The sequence below is a fragment of the Molossus molossus genome, unplaced genomic scaffold (assembly GCF_014108415.1).
Source record: "Molossus molossus isolate mMolMol1 unplaced genomic scaffold, mMolMol1.p scaffold_m16_p_1, whole genome shotgun sequence".
Classification (NCBI taxonomy): Eukaryota; Metazoa; Chordata; class Mammalia; order Chiroptera; family Molossidae; genus Molossus; species Molossus molossus.
Window position 1 is genome coordinate 195,690,107 of NW_023425344.1, and position 21,092 is coordinate 195,711,198.

A 21,092-nucleotide genomic window follows, 5' to 3' on the forward strand; every position below is an offset into this window, starting at 1 on the left:
TCTCCGCTGTCAGCAGTGTCCTGGCTGATTCTGGCCACACATGGCTAGTCTGCCAAAGGTGTGGAAGGGCCCACCATGCCCTGGCTCTCACACACTGGCTTTGGAATGAAGTAGTCTCCATTGTCCAGCCCCTGTGACTCAGATGAGGGAACAGAGACCCACATGGTCACAGTTTCTGTCAAAGACTCTTCCACAGCAGGCCACTCGAGAGACCATCCAACTCAGTCCCACCTGTTTCTAATTATTTGCTTATGATTTATGTCCCGTACTCAGTCTTTCATGGACATGCACTTGTGTACTTGGGTGTTCTGTCACAGCAAGAAAGTCCAAGTTTCTAACGTCTGCGTGTGAAAGAGCTAAACACGGAGGGTTCTCGCCCTGTGCCTTCTGTGGGGTCCAGAGGGGCTCTCTCCTCAGTGGTGATGATAAGACCGTGAAGGGTTTACCATTTAATGAGTTTACTTTACAAGACACTCATTCCTTGAAAAATCTCATGGCATAAGGGGATTGTTTTTATTTTACAGTTGAAGAAATCAAAGCTCAGTAGATTAAGCAACTTGCCCACAGGCAAGTGTGTGGTGGAGCTGGGATTAGAATCAAATCTCTGGTCTCTTCACTGTGCTGAAGTTATTCCCTTCTGTATGCCTTTGAACTTTTACCACTCACCTGTAACCATATATGTTACTCTTCTTTTTTTTTTTAAAAGAGAGATAGAAACATTGATCAGCTGCCTCCTGCACACCCCCTACTGGGGATCAAACCCACAACCAGACATGTGCCCTGACTGGGAATCGAACCAGGACTTTCCAGTCCATGGGACCATGCTCAATCCTCAGAGCCACACTGGAGGGGCTATGTTACTCTGTTGTGTTTTAAAAATGCATATACATGCCTTCATAGCTTGTATACCTTTTACAATTTGAGATTTCCCCCCAAAGACACCATTTGAGATTCAGCTATTTGAGGACATGTAGATATAAGGTCATTCATTTTAGCTATCGTGCAATGTGGGAGGTTTACATATCCAGTCCCCTTGTGAATTGTTATGTTGATTAAAGTTTGTCACAATTACCAACACTTCTGCAATGACTGTCTTTTTACGTGTCCTCTACCCATGTTCCAGAGTTTCTCATGCATGTATACTTAGAAGGGGGTTTGGTGGCCCTAGGGCTGACATCTTGAACTGGATGAATATTGTAAAATTGCTCTCCAAATTAGTTTTAAATTTAAACTACCAGCAGCAATACTCAAGTTCCCGTTTTCCACATACTGACCATGATATCCACCTTTTATATTTCTGTCCTTTGGACATACAGGTAGAATTTCACTAGTAATTGTAATGAATTCCTAGTGCGATTAATTATCTTTTCATGGTTACTGGAACTTTAGATTTTCTCTTTTGTCTATGGTCTGTTTATGTCCTCTGCACATTTTTAAAAGACTTTTTCTTACTGGTTATAGGATACTGGTATTTGTTTTAACTCCAGATTTTAAAGATATTTTGTATTTAAAATTTTTTTCCTTTATCGATTTTAGAGACAAAGGAATGGAGAGGGAGAGAGAAATAGAAACATCAATGAGAGAGAACATCGATTGGCTACCTCCTGCATGCCTCCCACTGGGGGTTTGGCCCACAGCCTGGGCATGTGCCCTGACCGGGAATTGAACTGGCGACCTCTTGGTGCATGAGTTGACGCTCAACCACTGAGCCACACTGGCCAGGCTGCTAGACACTCTTGATTTGAGTAAGGAAATGCCTGTTTATTTTTCATTTACTAAAGCTTTTATTAGACATGATCATTGAATTTTTAAAAAATATCTTCTCTACATCTATTGAGATAAGTGTATAGGTTTCTTTTTATCTGTTGATGAAGAAAATCGCATTGATAAATATTTTTAGCATTAAATCATCCTTATACTCCTGAGATTTATCCTCACCTAATCACTCAGTACTCAGTTTGCAATGTTTTATTAAGGATTTGGACTATAAATTGTTTTTATTATGTTGTCCTTGTCTAGGTTTATTACCAAGGTTATCTATTAGCCTCATGAAATAAGCTGAAGTTCTTTCCCTCTCTGTATATTTTCTGTACACTTTGTATAAAATGAGGATTATCTGTTCCTTGAAGGTTATTTGGCATATGCACTGTAAACGAGAAAGAGAGACAGGTATGTGTGAGAGATTTCTCTAGCAGTTATGTCATTTTTGTTTTCAAATGTAGTTGTTCAAAATTGTTAGTACTTTCAGAATTAATACAATAAAAGCAACAGTTTTGAAATGATTTTTCACAGTATGTGCTTGTGGCGTATATATATTTTATTGATTTCAGAGAGGAAGGGGAGAGGGAGAGAGAGATAGAAACACTGATGAGAGAGAACATCGATTGGCCGCCTCCTGCATGACCCACTCTGGGGTTTGGCCCACAGTCTGGGCATGTGCCCTGTCTGGGAATCGAACTGGCAACCTCTTGGTGCATAGGTCAGTGCTCAACCACTGAGCCACACCAGCTGGACACTTTTGTTTTTGTTTAATTTTTTCTTTTTTTAGAGAAAGTGGGAGTGAGAGAGGTAGAGAGAGAAACATCGACATTGAGAAAACACATTGATTGGTTGCCTCCCACACAGTCCTACGGGGCTGGGGAAACTGCAACCCAGCATGTGCCCTTTACTGGAATCGAACCTGAGATCCTTCGGTCTGCAGGCTGATGCTCTAACCGCTGAGCCAAGCTGGCCAGGGCGTTTGTGGCTTTTATAGTCTCTATCTGTGGTGATCTCTTTTTAATTTTTAGCATGGTTTCCTTGTTTTCCACTCAGTGGTTTCTGTTTTCTTATATCATTTCCTTGAGTCGATCAGTTTTATTTCTCCCTTTCCCCACTACTTGCTTTTTCTATGAGTATTCACCCTTACATTTTTAAAAAAGATATATTCTTGAGCAAATAAAATGTGAAGTGACTTAACATCTCTTTCTGAACAACATTACAATTTTTTTTTCTTTTTCTTTTTGGTATGTGCCCCTAGCGGGAACCAAACCCGGGACTCTCTGGTCCACAGGCCGACGCTCCACCCGCTGAGCCAAAACAGCCAGGGCAACATTACAATTTTTTAAAATCTTAATTGTAATCAACTACTCCATATTACAAATCATTATTGTCTAACATTTAAATTTTATTCTCATTATTTGTGCTTTTAATAGTGAATACTTAATTTAATACTATATACCATTACTGCATTCATCTATTACTTTCTTTTAGATGCAATTTCCTTTGTGCAGTAAAAACATTTTTTAGGAAATTTTTCAGGAAAGGTGTGTGAAAGATAAACTTTCTTTGTTTGCCTGAATATGTCTTTATTTCACTCTTAAAGTTCAATGATAAATTTTAGGTTGATTATTGGTTTTGCCTGGTATGTTGAAGGTGTCATCCCAATGTGTCTATTATTGCTGGTGGCAAGTCTGTTGTTGGTTTAAGTTTATCCTTAATAGTCTGTATTTCTCTGGCTATAATTAAGAGTTTACCTATTTTTTATTCTGAGATTTTACTATAATATTACTAGTGGCTAACATATTTTACTTGTAGTCTCAGGATTCATTGTTCATCTTCAATGTAAAATTTTACAATTTCCACCAGTTCTGGAAAATTCTCAGCTCTATCACATTGTCTCTCTCCCAGTCCATTTTCTTCTTTTAGAACTCCTATTATATTTGTATATAAATTTGACCCTATCACTTTTTTATATATCTCAGTCACTCTTATTTCTATCTCTTAATGTCTACATGAAGAATTTGTGTAGTTGTCTCAGATACATCCTCCAATTTACTAATTCTTTGTTCAGTTGTGTTTAACACATTCATTGACTGTAGTTTCACTAATATGTATTCATTTCTAGAAGTCCTGTTTGGTTTTTAAATTTATGTATGTATGTATGTATTTTTTATTGATCTTCAGAGAGAGAAATATAGATTTATTGTTCACTTATTTATGCATTCATTGATTGATTCTTGTATGTGTCCGACCGAGGAATCGAACCTGCAAAGGGGGCATATTGGAATGATGCTCCAACCAGCTTAGCCACCCAGCCAGGGCCTGTTGGGTTGTGTTTTTTTAATAATCTTTTTTTCTAACGTGTTTATGACTTTTATCTCTTTAACTCACAAATGCCTAATATATTTATGGTATTTTATTATTATTCTACCACCTCCCTTTTATTTTATCTACTGATGTGCATCCACACCAATAATGAGAATAGAATTTAAATATTAGACAATAATAATATGGAATAATGATTATAGTTAAGATTTAAAAATTTTTAATGTTCAGAAGGAGATATTAATTCACTTCACATTGTGTTAGCTTAAGAATACATCTGTTTTAAAAATGTAAGGAAGAGTAAATTTGTACAGTAAACACTTTAGGACGGTTTCTTTTTCTCTGTGGGAATCCCATATGGCCAGGACAGGTTTGCATTTGCTTCTTTTAGGTTGCCCAGGGATATTACCAAACAGAGAAAAGTCTCGTGAAATGGAAAACTGAAAAAGGGGAATTGACGAATGTGCGTGCCTTGTTGCAGAGAACTCTCCCCAAAGAACAGCCTCTGCTCCCTCTCTCCCACATGAGCTGTCTGACCATGAATGACTAGGAAACCCCATGCTTTCTCTAAATAGGCTGGTTCTCAAGTCCTTTGACATTGAGTCAGTATCAGCTGAAGGGAGATTATCCTGTAGACTTTCCCGTATTAGCAGTGAACACAAAGGGCCAGACTAACCTGGGAAATTTTAGAGTTCCAAAGGACCTGGGGAGAAAAGTCTGTTCTGGGTCACTGACCTAAGAGCTGCAGACTCCTAGAGCCAAACTTGATTCTGCCAGACAGAACTCTGCTTTTGATCCCTGAGTTTTCATTTTGACCCAGAAATGACTCTGATTTTCAAAGGGGAAGTACTTTTGTTTTCTACTTCTCAGAAGTGAGTTTGGTTGGTTTTTCTTTAGTGACAAAGTTCATTGCAACATGTTCTCATTACTTGACAAGAAAGGAGAACAGAGGAATGAGAGAAGAAGTTGGCTAGTTTTTACTTATCAGCCTTGTGATGACGATATGGCATAACGTGAAGGACAGGTGAGGAAGACAAGCCTCGGAAAAGTGAGAAGTCAATAGAACTGATCAAAATGCTAAGGCAGCCCAGCAGTGATGGTTACTCTCAACATCCTGTGGGCACCTTATTCATGTATGAGCTAGGGTTGCTACCTAAAAGCAAAGCAAACGTTTTAAGAGAAAATATGCCAGCAACATGTCCTCCCCTACTCCACACCCCTTCTCCATCTTAATAGATTGGCTGGTCAAGCTAAGACACAGACCTGGGGTGGCCAGTCAACAACAAAAGGAAGTGAGGGCTTAGTCCCTCTCAGACTAGAATCAGCCCACATGCTTTAGTCTCTGTCTGAAAGTCTAGACTTCCTTAGGAGAAAATCACCCCAAGAGCCTATGCCTCTATCTACACCTGAGCGGTTAAAGAAGTTGGGGTAGTGATTCCACTTCTGGTTATGTATCTGAAGAAACCCAAAACACTGATTCAAAAGAATATTTGTCTGCACCCCTATGTTCATTACAGGGTTATTATAAATGAGTGGATTTTTTAAAGTGGTATATATAAATACAGTGTGTCAACATAAGAAACACTCAACCTGTAGAGAATTTTTATGAGTTTATTTAAGCCAAACTGACAACAATTGTTAGGGAAGCAAAATCTTAACAGATTGAGAAAATACTCCAGAAAACGGCAGTTTTGCACCTTATTTTATATATTACAACCAGAAGAGAAGGTGTGAGTGGGTCACATGAAATCCACTGAAGACAGATTAGGGAAGCAAGAGAAAGCAAAGTGGGGTGAGACCTCTGGGATTGGATAAAAAGTAAAAGATAGACATATGCTTCTTTTACATGGGTTTAAGATAGTTATTAACACAATAACAGTAACAATGAAGATACATGGTCTGTGCCCAGAAGGGTCTGGGAACAGGGAAGTTACACTGACATTTCAAAGATACGTTATCTTAGGTGCAAAAATACAATAGACAGGCTCAATTAGGGTAAAGATTCACTTTTGTCAGGGAAGATTCTAGCCTAGGACATGACTGCCTGCCATAAACTGCTTTTGGTTAAAAAGTTTTAATTTCAGATCATACTATGTGCTTACTTTAGGTCTCCAAGTTTCTAAGGTTGCCACACAGGCTTCCCCTGAGCTTGTCAGATTTAGTATGTGGAATATTAATGGAATATTACTCAGCCACAATAAAGAATGGAATCTTACCATTTGTGACAGAATGGATGAACTTGGATGGTACTGTGCTAAGTGAAATAAGTCAGTCAGAGAAAGACAAGTACCATATGATCTCACTTATATGAGGAATCTAAAGAACAAAATAAATGAACAAACAAAATAGAAACAGACTCACTGATACAGAGAACAGTGGTTGCCTGAGGGGAGGGGACTTGGGGGAATGGGTGAAAAAAGGTGAAGGGATTAAGAAGTACAGATTGGTAGTTACAAACTAGTCATGGGGTTAAAAAGTCCCGCATAGAGCATATAGTCAATAATATTGTAATAACTATGTATGGTGTCAGAGGGGTACTGGAAATATCTAGGGGAACAGTTTGTGATGCTGTAGACCTGAAACTAATACACAATAATATTGAATGCAAATTGTAATTGAAAAATAAAATGTAAAAGAATTTATTGCTTGGGGGTGCATCCATGCAATAAGCTCTTTATACAGCTACTGAAGATAGTGAAGCCAATCTTTATATGGTGATACACAATGAGTCTCAAAGCTATCAAATGGGAAAACCAGGCAGGGAATGGTATTTATAAAAATACCATTGTATTACCAAGTATTGATATTAGTTACCTGTGGAGAATAGAATATGGAATCTGGGGTGGGAAAGAGATAAATGTCTTATATTTTATAGATACCTTTTGCAATTGAAAAAATTTTACATGTTCATGTACATTTTTTCACTCCCCTGTCCCCCATAAAAGAGCTCACTCTGCAGTTTGTCCCTTCCAGTATTTCAGGGAATTGCTCAAAATGGGTTCTGAAAGTTCCATGAAATGCAGATATTAATTAAGTGCTGTCTTCCCCAAATATGCTTGGGAAACACTGGATTAAACCAAGTTAAGCAATTTTCTCAACTGCAGAAATTGTCGGAGGCTTTACTGTTCCCTGGAACTCTCTAGCAGGGAAACAGAATCTGTAGCTGTCCCCGGATTGGCTTGACCCCAAGTCCCCCCCCTTTTTTTTGAGGAGCATCTCATGGAACTGATGATCTGTGAAATATGCTTTGGGAATTGAAGGGCCTAGGACAAATCTAAACCAAACCAGCGCCCAGAACTACTTCGTCTTCAGGAATCTTCCCGATTGAGAGTGAACCACTCTGAATAAACAGAGAGTTGACCTTAGTAACCTTCATCCACACACAGGACACTCAGACCTGTGATCATCTCAATACGAATGTGCACAACTTCATGAAGAAGTACTTTATTTTGTATGAGGACAAAGGGGTTATTTCAGATAGAAGTATAGCAAGGAATAGAATGGAACCCAGTGTAACTGATAACTAGTAAGGGAGGGAGAGAGGAGAAGGAAGGGGGGGGGGGGATCATTGTAGATTCCTGCAGGTAATAATGAAGAGTTTGGCTTTTATTCTCAGGATGATGGTGAGCCAGTAGTGCCCTCAACTAATTTCCCCACCCAGGTGTTAACAGAAGGATTTTCTGAGGATATACTTGATAACTTAGGATCTCAAATGTAAATGTTAGCTACCTCTAAGATATGTGGAGTTTAAATAATAAATATTTTTCATGACAAAAAAAAAAAAGTACTTTATTTTGGGTTCTTATTCTGGCCCTGGGATCACGGTCAAGTTCTTATCAAAGCTAGCATTATTTGGGATGAGCCGTGGGATGTGGACGTCGGTGTGGGTCAGAAAAGAAGAGCATTGTTTTTTTCAGCCTAGTAGAAATAATGGAGCTTAATCACCTTCCATTTCTGAGGCCCAGTCTGTTCTTAGTCGTTCTCTCTACTCAGAGAGCACTGAGGTTGGCCATTTGCCCATTGCCCTGCTTCTCAAATCTCAGATTTGAGATTCTTCTCTTTTTTATGAGCCTGCCCTAATATCATCTCTTTCAAGTACAGCTGGTACTCAAGGGTTGATTGATATCCTGATATTCTCTCATGCTGCATGCCACCAAATACTTTATTTTTAACCAGAATGCCCAGGTTTCAGTCCTGGTCCGTTGTGACTATTTTTGTTATGATTGAGAACATTTTATTTCTTACTTGGAAAACTAACTGACTGGAAAGTCATGAAACACACGCATTCTGTCCTAATAAAGGGAACAAGGAGCCCCGCCGAGATAGCAGCAGTTGTCACAGGAGGGGCACGAGGCTGGGAATCGGAGAACACGTGTCCAGAATCGATGTTACCACTTACTAGCAATGTGCATTTTGTCAAGTTGCCCAACTTCCACCTTTTAAGTGGGGATTAAGTACTGGAGGAAGCGTATGTAAGGGTGCCCGGCTCAGACACGCTGTGAATGTGCCCGTTCACCCTCCCCGAGGTCGAAATCATGTGCGGTCACACCTGGGCCTTCTCACTTACTCCCTGTGTAAACATGAGAAATTCTCTGGATCTCTTAACCTTTCAAAGCGTTGTTGACTCATTTGTACAATGGAGACAGTGAGAGCCCTGGCAGGCTTGGCTCAGCAGGTAGATAGAACATCGGGCCCGAAGGCCAAAGAGTCTCAGGTTCGATCCCCAGCCCCAGTCAGGATCATGCAGGAGACAACCAATCTATGTATCTCTTTTTTTTTTTATCCTCACCCAAGGACATTTTTCCATTTTTTGTTCAGGTAGAGTGGGAGGGAGAGAGAGGAACAGAGAGAGAGAGAGAAACATCAATGTGAAAGGAACACATTGAGTGGCTGCCACCCGCACAACCAACCAGGGCCGGGGACAAACTGCAACCGAGGTACATGCCCTTAGCGGGAACCGAACTCGGGTCTCTCAGGACCGCAGGCTGACGCTCTAACCGCTGAGCCAAACCGGCCAGGGCCAATCTATGTATCTCTTACATCAATGTTTCTCTCTCTCCCCCTCCTCATCCTCTCTCCCTTCCTCCCTCCCACTCTATCTAAAAATGAATGAAAAAAAATCTCAGGTGAGGATTGAAAAAAACAGAGGCAGTAAGAGGAGCCTGACTCGTAGGGTTGTTGTACGGAAACACTTAGCTGATAAGACACTCACCAAATATTAGTTGACATTACTGTTGTTGCTATTATTGCATGTTCCGATGGATATAGTCACATAAACTGAACAGGTGTATACGGACAGGTGGAGAGGGACGTGGGAAAGCCCAAGTCTGCAGAGAAGGCTGCACTGAGAGATTGGCATTCGTTCTCCTTGCTCTGCAGTTATAGAGCAAAATGTTCGTGGGAGGAGGGGACCCTCTCCCAAAGGGACTCCTTTCTCGAGAACAGAGACTGTCTTGTTCTCCCTAGTACCACCGTCTTACAGTTCTACCTGCAGTTGGTCCCTCAATGGAAGGGTCCAGACCCTCCCTTCAGAAACTAGAGGGGTCCTGCATCTCAGCCTGTGTTATATGATATCAGGAGCCAGAAAGTCACTGGTACAAAAAGCTACATGCTTTCTTTTTACAGGGCCGAACGATGCAGTCAATTGCCTCAAACCTTATTGTGACTAGGCGGGTCATGCATATGGGTGGAGTGGACGCGATGGGGTGAGGGAGGAAGTAGACAGCGTGTGCCCTGTCGTGGGAGGCAGCTGTCTCACACCCCTGCACTGTGGCTGAGCAGTAGTGGAAGTCTCTATCAGATTTTCCAGTTTTTCAGGAATGTCCAGACATCAAGAGTTCTATGTGTAATTTTTTTATTTTTGAATACTGGCAACACTTACTAAAAATTTTAAAAGTCACCATGTGGACCAAACAAAACACATCGATGAGTTAATCCTACTAACAGGCTGTCTTCAGCCATGGCCCACCAGCTTAGGAGAAGTATCCTTAACCACACTCTACAAAGACAGAATATTTTCACCAGAAAAGGGAAAATGGGGAGATTGTGAGGGTACAAAACTTCTGGTCAATATCATTTGTTTATAAGAGGCCTGGCTACTGGAAATCTAATTCCTGTGTTAGACTGTGGTCTTCCCCTCCCCCGTTTTACCACCTGACCAAATTTGTGAGGCAATAGTGTGAAAACCACTTTTATTTATTTCAGGCCATATGAGAAAAGAAATCTTGATCTCATATAATCTTTATTTTTTATCCTCACCCGAGGACATTTTTCCATTTTTTGTTCAGATAGAGTTGGAGGGAGAGAGAGAAACATCGACGTGAAAGGGACACATCGAGTGGTTGCCACCCGCACGACCCAACCAGGGCCGTGGACAAACTGCAACCGAGGTACATGACCTTAGCGAGAACCGAACCCGGATCTCTCTGGACAACAGGCCGACGCTCTAACTGCTGAGCCAAACTGGCCAGGGCTATCTCATATAATCTTAAATCAAGTTTCTCATTAGGCCAATCTGTTGTACACACACTTGCATAAACTCTGTAGCTCAGATTTAATAACAGTATGCCAGGTGATTCAATAATTTGAAATACTAATCAAGCGATTCAAGAACTTTGGGAGATGTCAAAATAACTATCCTCTACCCAGTAAAGCTGAATTACAAAACTATCTTCACGAACACTTTCCTTAGACACAAATGCTTCAGCCATTCGTTAATAACAAGCTTATAACATTAAATCACAGTACTACACGTCACCTCTACTTTTCTTATGATTCTTACCAGTTCTAAGCTATCTTACCTCTTCTGTTAGTCTGTAAGTTCTCAGAGGATCTTGATTTTATTTTTGCGTCCTTGCTAGCATCAGGCACCACGCACGGCACTGAGAATTTTCAAACGTGCATGCACGTGGAGGAGACAAAGGCGGAAATGGCTGGGTGAGTGCCGACTCCCAGTGAGAGGTACTTGTGGATGTGAATGGGGACCTTCGTTTCCAACAATCTGATTACCTTGAGAGACAGACTTCCAAAGCACGAATCTGGACAAACTACTTATTTGGCTCAGGTACAGGTGAGGGTAATTTAGTGTAAGTGAAGGAACATAACACTTTGGACACAAATGTTCAATAGTTATATGTCCTCCTTAGGCAAATTCATTTCTTTGTCCCCAGGTTTTTTTTTATTAATCCTTACCTGAGGATATTCTCCATTTATTTTAAGATGGAGCGGCAGGGATGGAGAGAAAGAGAGAGAAACATCAATGTGAGAGAGACACATCGACTAGTTGCCTCCCGCATGACCCCAACCAGGGCCAGGGATCAAACCTGCAACCCAGGCACATGCCCTTGACTGAGAATTGAACCCGCAACACTTTGTTCTGTGGGCCAACGCTCTAACCACTGAGCCAAACTGGCCAGCGTGTCCCCAGGTTTCTTTAGATGAAAACAGCAATTTTTCTTCCCTCAGTTTATTGTGGGGACTAATGAGTGTCCATAACAGGTGTACGTGTGTGTGTCTAACACACACACATAGCAAATCAGTATATTTAAAATACAAGTGCTGCCACAGACATGCCTTTTTAAATTTTACATATTTTATTAAGAATAATTCCAGCCCTGGTTGGTTTGGGTCAGCGGTTAGAGCATTGGCCTGCGGTCTGGAGAGACCCGGGTTCGGTTCCCGCTAAGGGCACGTACCTCGGTTGCAGTTTGTCCCCCGCCCCAGCTGGGTCGTGTGGGTGGCGACCACTCGATATGTCCCTTTCACATTGATGTTTCTCTCTCTCTCTCTCTCCCTCCCACTCTATCTGAATAAAATATCAAAAAAATGTCCTCGGGTGAGGATAAAAAAAAAAAAAGAAGAATTCCAAATGGGTTATGAAGAAAACTTGCGCATTTGGGTTTGATGAGTTTTCCAAGCACTCTTAACGACGACACGCTCACCATTAAACAATAAAACACCAGCAGAACTGTCATGTACTGGGCAGAGTCAGGCTGGTACCAAAAGCAACATGCAACATAAAGATACAATATAAAGACAATCTGCTGGGTATTAAAAATCATCTCAACATCAACTCTCCACCAGCACAGAACTAATTAGGTAGAGAATCCAAACCGCACCAAGGTAGGCTTGGCTCATGGAAGTCAGGAGTCAATAGTCTGGAGGGGGAAACAATAAGTTCCTCAGTGCAAGAGAGCTCAGTAAGGTTGTGGCGCTTTTCCTTGGCTGATACAAGCAGTATTAGAAAATCCTTTTGGCAAGGGAGAAAAATAAATCCCGATGGAATGCCACACTTTTTTTTTTCTCTTAATCAGCAGACTGTCCCAGGAATGATAAAGGGTATCAGTAAAGTAGCAAGGGGATCACCTGAAAACATTATTTGTTGTGGGCTCAAAACACATTCAAAACAAAAATTTTTTAAATGTGTCACAATACCTAAGTCCAGGAATTTAGGTTTAAGGGAAATAAACTTAAAAGAAGACATTTCTTCCCCCAAGTTAAGGAGAATTTCTTTAAAACCAAGCATATTGCTAAAGTGCAATATTATACCTGGTACACAATAATTGGTGACAAACACCGCAATACTCTGCCCAAACCTGCCCCGGATACTGTTGAATAACCAAGACGCAAGCTAATTTTGTTGTAACAAGCCTAGACCAATTCTATCCAACAGTCCTTGGTTAGATGTCCAGTTTCACTTAATGTCTTGAAAGCTCATTGACAGCCAGTCAAGTCCCGCATGCAGACCAGTTCCTTGTGTGGCTCGAGCGGTTTGAACATGCCATGTTCTGTTATGAAGGTGCTATCATTCATTTAATTGACAGCCATAGCATTTGGCAAATCCTGTTTGTTTGCAAAAAGCCACAACACTGCATTTCATCTTCCTAAACTTTTAGGATCTAACGCGTTTTTTTGTTTTTTGGGTTTTTTTATCCTCACCCGAGGACATTCTTCAATATTTTGTTCAGATAGAGTGAGGAGGGAGAGAGAGAGAGAGAGAGAGAAATATCGACATGAAAGGGACACATCCAGTGGCTGCCACCCACACGACCCAACCAGGGCTGAGGACAAAGTGCAACCAAGGTACATGCCCTTAGCGGGAACCGAACCCGGGTCTCTCCGGACCGCAGGCCGACGCTCTAACCGCTGAGCCAAACCGGCCAGGGCCTAACGCGTTTTTTGCAGCTCCTCAGCTCCTCCCCGAATTCTCTCACGACCGTCGCAGTCTCCCACAGAAGTAAGGCCCTGGCACCTGGAAGAAGTGCCTGCGGAGAGGCCCAATATTGTGTCGACCACCAACACCCCACACTGTGAAACAAGCATTCTCACACGCTACTGTTTCCACGTTCAAACCAGTGGCAGGAATGGTGGGGATTACCTCCCCTAACTTCGGTGTACGGAGTGGTCGTCTTGCCAGCAGCATTAATCCAGCCACGAAAATGCACAGCTGCTTCTTGCCAAAGAGGCGGGAGAAGGGGGTGAGGCCCGTGGAGGTAGAGGCGCTTGTGATGGTCCGGAGCAGAGGGTTTGGAGTGCCCCCCACCTTCTCCTTTCGTACTCCCAGCAAGCTCTGGGACGGGAATTAGCAGGACACAGACCTGCTCAGTGACTTCAGACATTTTTGTTTTTTTAATCCTCACCCAAGGATATGTTTCGAGAGAGGAAGAGAGAAAGAGAGAGAAACATGGATGTGAGAAACACCAATCAGTTGCCTCCCCCACAAGCCACGACCCAGGTATGTGCCCTGACTGGGAATCGAACCCACAACCTTTTGGTGTACAGGATGAGCTCCAACAAACTGAGCCACCTGGCCAGGGCCAGACACGCTTTTTAAATGCTGACTTCTGGCCCTGGCCGGTTTGGCTGAGCGGTAGAGCATCGGCCCTCAGACAAGAGTCACGGGCTTGATTCCAGTCAAGGGCACCTGCCTCGCTTGCGGCTAGGTCCCCGGCCCTGGCTGGGGTCGTGTGGGGGCAGCCAAGCACCCTGTCTCTCTCACGTTGATGCTTCTCTCTCTTTCCCACTCTACCTGGAGATAAAAATGGAAAGAAGTATCCTCAGGTGAGGATTTTTTAAAAAGCTGACTTCTGTTTCATGAATGTTTGCATCATTTAACGACAAATTATCTCCTGAAGGATATTTTTCACCTAAAATAAATTCCTTGCTTATCTCCGAGAAGACCTGCAGCAATGTCGAAGGCAAACAGTATTGTCACTGCAAACATGCCCAATCTGTCACTACTGAATCAAAGGGGAACATTCACTTCCTAGAAAAAGTGTTTACAAGAACAATTATCAATAAATACTAGCCAAGTGAACCTTTCTTCATTCTGAAAATACCGAACCACACCAGGTAGACGCAAGATACGTTATGCTTCCTTTTTTGGACAATGTTTGACGTGCACAAAGAATCACAGACCCCTTGCAGTAACTGTAAGCTTTCCTGGTGACCCCTGACCCCCAGGTTGCAGGCATTTGCAAACATTTTCCTAAGGAATTCCTAAACTTCATTAACCACTTCTTTTCTAAAAGATCTCAGTTTTTACCTACTCACTGAAAAAATACTGAGCCTGTTATATGCTAGGTACTGTGCTTGGAACTTCTCAGTCTATATCTTAAAGGAAGTAATAGACATGCAAAAGATTTGAGAAAGGTCAAATGAAAGAAAATCTGTGGGCTTATTATTCTCTCCACGTTCCTAGCATTCGGGTTCATGGTCAGCATCTCATTACGCGGTGTCCACTAATTGGCTGGTCGCAGAGGTCGTGGCCCAGTTGGGAACTTCTCAGCAGTCCCAGCTGACACTTCCTAGAAATCATACCTTCCACTTTCACAATCTACCCCCAAACTAACCTTTTCTCTTGAAAAGGCATTGACACAGGGTTTTTTCCCTGCTTGTGTTCAGATGTTTTAATATATTTCATCAAGTATCATTTGAGCATGGGATACAGAGAAGCCTGGGCTGCCCTGGAGGACGATGTAGTCTTGGTGGGGTGCCACAGGGCAAAGGGAATATGATGAAATGACGCTGTAAACACATGGTAGAAGAAGCAGAAGAGCCCTTGAGGCCTTACGTTGTCAGAGAAAGTCCCACAAAAAAAGTAGGATTTTAGGGTTGTCATCCCATGCGCCAAAAGGTCACTGGTTCGATTCCCAGTCAGAGCACATGCCCAGGCAGCTGGCTCGGTCCCCTGTGAAGGGTGTGCAGGAGGCAGCCTATCGTTGTTACTTTCTCATTGATGTTTCTCTCTCTCTCTCCCTCTCTCTCTAAAATCAACAAAAACACATTTTTATTTATTTTATTTTATTTTATTTTTTTTATCCTCACCTGAGGACATTTTTCTATTTTTTGTTCAGGTAGAGTGGGAGGGAGAGAGAGGAACAGAGAGAGAGAGAGAAACATCGATATGAAAGGAACACATCGAGTGGCTGCCACCTGCACGACCAACCAGGGCCGGGGACAAACTGCAACCGAGGTACGTGCCCTTAGCGGGAACCGAACCCGGGTCTCTCTGGACCGCAGGCCGACGCTCTAACCGCTGAGCCAAACCGGCCAGGGCCAAAAACACATTTTTAAAACAAGTAAGATTTTAGCTCAGTGTATAGGATAGAATGGGTTTGGTGGAGGAAGGTAACAGGGCAAAAAAGTCCTGCTGGAAGGTGTGGCCTGCGCAGGTGTGCAGAGGCGGGAGTGGGCGGCACGAGCTCAAAGCACCCGGGTGCCTGGGGTGCAGCCTGGCTGACAGAAGACTCATGCGGACCGCGGGGCAGAGGGGCCCGGGGATCGTGAGGCAAGGCCCTGGGCAGCCCCCAGCACCAGGCCGAGGGGTTAGTGCCTGTACTTACTTCTCAGCAACGGGGGAGGGGAGTATATGGGTCATGCTTCATCTGGCAGCGGGTGGGGGGACCCTAGAAATGGGGACACTAATCAGAGGCTGCAGAAGGTGGCTCAGAAGATGTGGGAATGGGTGGCTATGGGTAGCCAGGGGAGAGAAGAGGAAGGAACACCAGATGAATCCAGAATGTTTGGCCTGGGTGACTGGGAGTGACAGGCGGTACCTCTCCCACCAATCAGCACAGCCACGGGCTTGTGACTCGGAGCCTAAGTGTTTCCCTCGGACATCAAGTCCCCTACTTCTCTCTGTTGTCCAGCCTCAGAACTAACACGGGTCAATATATCTTAGAACTGGGGACTGGAGGGGATTTTAAAAGGCCATTTAGATCATTTATCTGCCTTCAAGGAGGAGTAAAGCAAAATATTTCCAAATGTATTGAATATCCCTTGTTTGTAAATTACGTTTCTCTGAAGGGACTCACCAATGAGCTCTGGGAAAAGGACTTAGATTTAATTGATTACTCTCAGGAAACCGTTTGTGCCACCTCATATTTCCGTCCGAACTTCCCTCCTCATTCTTCTGTGAAGAGACAACAGCTGTTTATTATCTCACCGACTGTAATAGTCTCAAGTTTCATCAATAGTGTTGCAAATGGCAAGATTTCATTCTTTTTTAAAATATGTTTTTAATGACTTTTTTTTAGAGAGAGAGGAAGGGTCAGAGAGATAGAAGCATCAATGTGAGCGATACATTGATTGGCTGCCTCCTCACACCCCCTACTGGGGATCGAGCCCACAACTCAGGCATGTGCCCTGACCGGGAATCAAACCAGGACCCCTCAGTCCATGAGACATCACTCCTTCCACTGAGCCACTGAGCCACACCAGCTGGGCTATAATGTATTGTATTCCTAATACCATTGGCAGTGTGCTCTAACACTGCTTTGCATCTCATTTTTAAATTCAGGAACATACCTTGGTGCACACAGACCCACATTGGTACACATAGACCTTCCTCATTCTGTTTTATTATACTGTACAGAATCCTGTGTCATATTTGCTGAGTGGATGTACATATCATATTTATTCCTAACCCTTCTGGACACTTATTCCATTCTCCGAAATACCCTCTGCCGGCGGAAGACTGTTGAAGCCCCTCAGACTTCATCTCCAACGTGCAGCTGCTCCCCGAGTGCGCCCAGCAGTGTGCTCGGCGCCGCAGGGACCCGGAGCAGTGCGGGCGGCAGCCTCTGCTCTCTAGGAACTATGGCCCCACCAGGAAGAGAAGACATGGGGATGAGGAGGGCTTATTGCCAATTCTTTTTTCTTTTGATATTTTGTTCAGATAGAATGGGAGGGAGAGAGAGAGAGAGAAACATCGATGTGAAAGGGACACATCGAGTGGTTGCCACTCACATGACCCAACAGGGCCGGAGACAAACTGCAACCAAGGTTCATGCCCTTAGTGGGAACCGAACCCGGGTCTCTCCAGACTGCAGGCCGACGCTCTAACCACTGAGCAACCAGCCAGGGCAGTTTTATTTCTTACAACCTCATGTGAATCTACAATTATCTAAATATAAAAAGTTCAATTTAAAATAGAAGCCAGAAACCCGGATCATTGTGTGCAATTACCAGATTGATCCACGTAGGCAAAATTTTAACACTGTGCAGGCCAAACACAACTCACCTGTCAGCCAGGTGCAGCCCTGGGACCATCATTTTGTGTTTTCTGTGCTACACGCTATGGCGTCAGCCTGGTCTCCTGGTGATCTGTGCACAGCGGGAGCATCATAATTTAATTTGTATGAAGCTAGTGGCAGCCTAATCTATGGACTTGCTTTAAAAGTACTTCTTGTTACTTTGTCAAGGTCTTTGACGGCGGCCATCTCCACTTACTTGTTTCCTCTCATTCCAGGTCCTTGGATGTGGCACTGTCGCCCAAGCTATCCTCAGTAGAGGAAATTTTGGAGGATATGTCACTGTAAATGTTGGATTTGCAATGGCCGTCACAATGGCCATTTATGTGACTGGAGGTGTCTCCGGTAAGCAATAGAAATAATAATAGCTACTATAGCTCAACCATTTCTGTGTGCTAGCACCGTGCTGGGTGCTTCCTATGCCTGCATTTATTTAGATCTCAACAGTCCTGCAAGAATATGTATTTGGTTCCATTTTCAGAGATGATAAAAGGAAAATGTCCAGCAAATGGTAAGTGACAGGTGCAAAGGCAATCTTTAGCAAGAGACAGAGACAGGGGTTAGAACTCAGAACTGACTGGTTCCTATATCTGACCACTGAATCATAGTCTTCATCTGTCTACACAGTTTGTCTTGCTCTAGCCCACAGCTGGGAACTATTTCCCAGAGACCTTCTGAGTAGCCCAGAGAAGATGCCGCTCCACAGAGGCCAAGTCCCTAGACCTTTATCTACAGCCTCAGAGCGAGTCCGGGCCACTGGCCGCTGTTTCCATGGACATGCCAGTCTGACCAGAGGTCTTGGTTTAATTCTGCTCCAAGTGGTGGGCTGATGAGTAGCCATTCTCAAGGTCCTGAGGGGCAAGATGAAATAACATTTACTGTAGCCTAGGGGCTTAGGAAGGAACTATGAAAATGATCGGGTTCCCAAAGGCCCTTGGAACCTTTCAGCCGCCTGGTCTGTGTGCTCAGAACGCTAAGACAAGACTGTTGGTGATAGGGAAAGAAAGGACCATGCACGCTGGGCACTGCTGGCTGCCGTGCAGACTCTCTATCCTCTCTCCCCTCCAGCAGGACTCTGAGGCAGGTATTAGGGTCTCCCTTCTATAGAGAAATCTGGAGCTCTGAGGGTTGAAGTAAACCACCAGAAGACCACCAGCAAGCTGGTAAACAGAGAGCCCAAAGATTTGACCCAGGTCTCCATGACAGCAAAGCTCATGTCCCCATTATTACACAACATCTCCAACAGTCTGTTACGGGAAGGGCATTGTAGGCAGGGCCTGCGATTAAGCCAGCTGGCCTGGTGACAAGTGCTGTCCTTGCAGCACGGAAGAATAATGGCTGGGCACCTGGAACAGTCATTTCCACCGCAGTCAGACTCAGGCTGGGGCAGTCCGGGTTACAGATTCCTCTACATACAATTTGCTCGGCGTGAGCAGGGTTTCTGTTCAAACTCCTGCTGAACCTCTGCTGTGACCCCAGCACTGTACTGCCTACCTGAGGCACAAGAATAACGGGGGGACCGCCCTGACCGTGCCAAGGCTTAATAACAGCACAGGCCTTGGTGCCACACACAGGACACACACACGCAGGACGCTCCGCTGCCTCCCCTCTGTGCTCCCACTCCACCCCACAGTGTGGTTCCCACAAGCCACGCAATAGAAACGTGGACACAGTCTCTGCTAGCTTTTGCTGTTTGGTTTGGTTTTGGTGGACATGTGGTATTGGAGTATTTTGCTTGTGTGACATGACACCGTGAATTGAACATCGTCAAATATTAGTTACGATTACTTTGTTCCATAACCTACCGGTGAAACTCACACCGTTTTCTCACCACCACTGACCGTAACTGTTTGCATTCTTTGATAGACTCGAGAATCTGGGCAGTCGCCACAGGAGGAAAGGGGCAGGGACCAGCAGGAAGGGGAAGAGGGAGTTGGTTGGTATGCAGGCTTTCCATCTGGCCCTGGACGGGGTTAAGCCCCTGTATTCAGAGGGTGAAGGCCAGAATTGATGGGACTGTTGTTGATAAAGTTGTTTCTGGGTGAGGTTTGGGAGCTGGCCAAATTGTTTAAAAGAGATTGTGAGATCCCTAAATACAAATAGAGCCGTTTCTGAGCCTGGCTGCTAAAAGGTAGAAGAGGGACTTATCTGCCCGTCTGTTTGGAACTCAGCACTGTTCGGACTCCCTGAAAACTGGTGGCTTTGGGACGTGCACAGGCAGCCCTCTGGCCCGCCAGGGACATCCGTGCAGACTCAGGATTGGCTTCAGCAGCCACAGGAATAGGAGAGGAAGGTTGCGGGTGGGAGGTGGCTTTCTCATGGGGGCTGCAGCTAACTTAAAGGTTTGTGGGCATCAATGAGGCCCTCTTGGAGGATTCGAAAGATAACCAACACATACTGGGCACAAACATAAATGAGATACCATTTTGTGATCACAGACTGATAAGGTGAGCTGACATCTGGTTTTGAAACATGAAACATTACCTGACTGCAGAGAGGTTACCTCACCCTGCTTCCCTCGTGAGCATGCCATGGTCTGGGAACCCACTCAGCCAATCAGAGCTCACAGTGACTTCATGATGCAGCATCTCCCACCGAGGGTTACACTGCCTACCTGTACCTGGGCTAAGGTTGTTTTAATGTAGCATTTTGTTGTTAATCCTCTCTCGAGGATATTTTCCCATTGGTTTTTAAATACAGTGTCAGGGAGGGTGGGAGGGAGAGAGAGAGAGAAACATCGATGTGAGAGAGACACATCAATTGGTTGCCTCCTGCACAACCCTAACCAGGATCAGGGATGGAACCTGCAACCAACCAAGATATGTGCCCTTGACCAGGAATGGAACCTGAGACCCTTTGGTGCTCAGGGCCAACGCTCTAACTGCAGAGCCACACTGGCCAGGGCTGATTAGCAATTTATAAGCAATATAAATTCATTGACAAATCAAAATAGCTTTGCTTAATGACACATAAAATGGAAAGGCTATCTCTGTACTAGAACGGTTTGTGAGGAGTGGTGGGAGGGGACTTGGCGAGGACGGAACCTTGAAAGAGTTCAGCCTGCTCACAGGAGACTAGCTCCGGCCTGGCGGGCTCCGGCTGCCCAAAGGGCATTTACGTGAAGAATCTGATCTTGCAACGACGTTGGCGGGGCCGAGGCCGTGCAGCACTCTGGCCCTGGCACGCGGTCTTCCCCGGGCACTGCTCTGCCTTGTCCCTTGGGGAAGCCAGAGTGACCACTCACCTCCGCAGGGAGAAGCTGGCCTCATTGCTGTGCAGAGCGCCCTCCCAGACCACCTTCTCTGACCTCCAGCTTCCCCTCTCTGTAGGTCCTTGTGGTCTGTGCTCTCTGAATAAAGGCCCCTGACTGTTTATTTCTTCAACTTGAATATATATATTTTGTAATCCTCATCTGACAGTATGTTTTCATTGATTTTTTTAAATTTTTATTTATTTTTATTGTTGAAAGTATTA

General features: G+C 44.0%; 1 protein-coding gene across 2 annotated transcripts in view; it reads left to right on the forward strand.

Annotated features, from left to right (window-relative positions):
* AQP9 (aquaporin 9) overlaps positions 1-21,092 on the forward strand; it is a 46,524-nt gene that overhangs the window by 7,929 nt on the left and 17,503 nt on the right. For both annotated transcript variants that reach the window (XM_036266594.1, XM_036266603.1), the window contains exon 2: positions 17,837-17,963. In XM_036266594.1, coding sequence (XP_036122487.1) covers positions 17,837-17,963 — 127 coding nt within the window. The remainder of the gene's footprint in view (positions 1-17,836; positions 17,964-21,092) is intronic.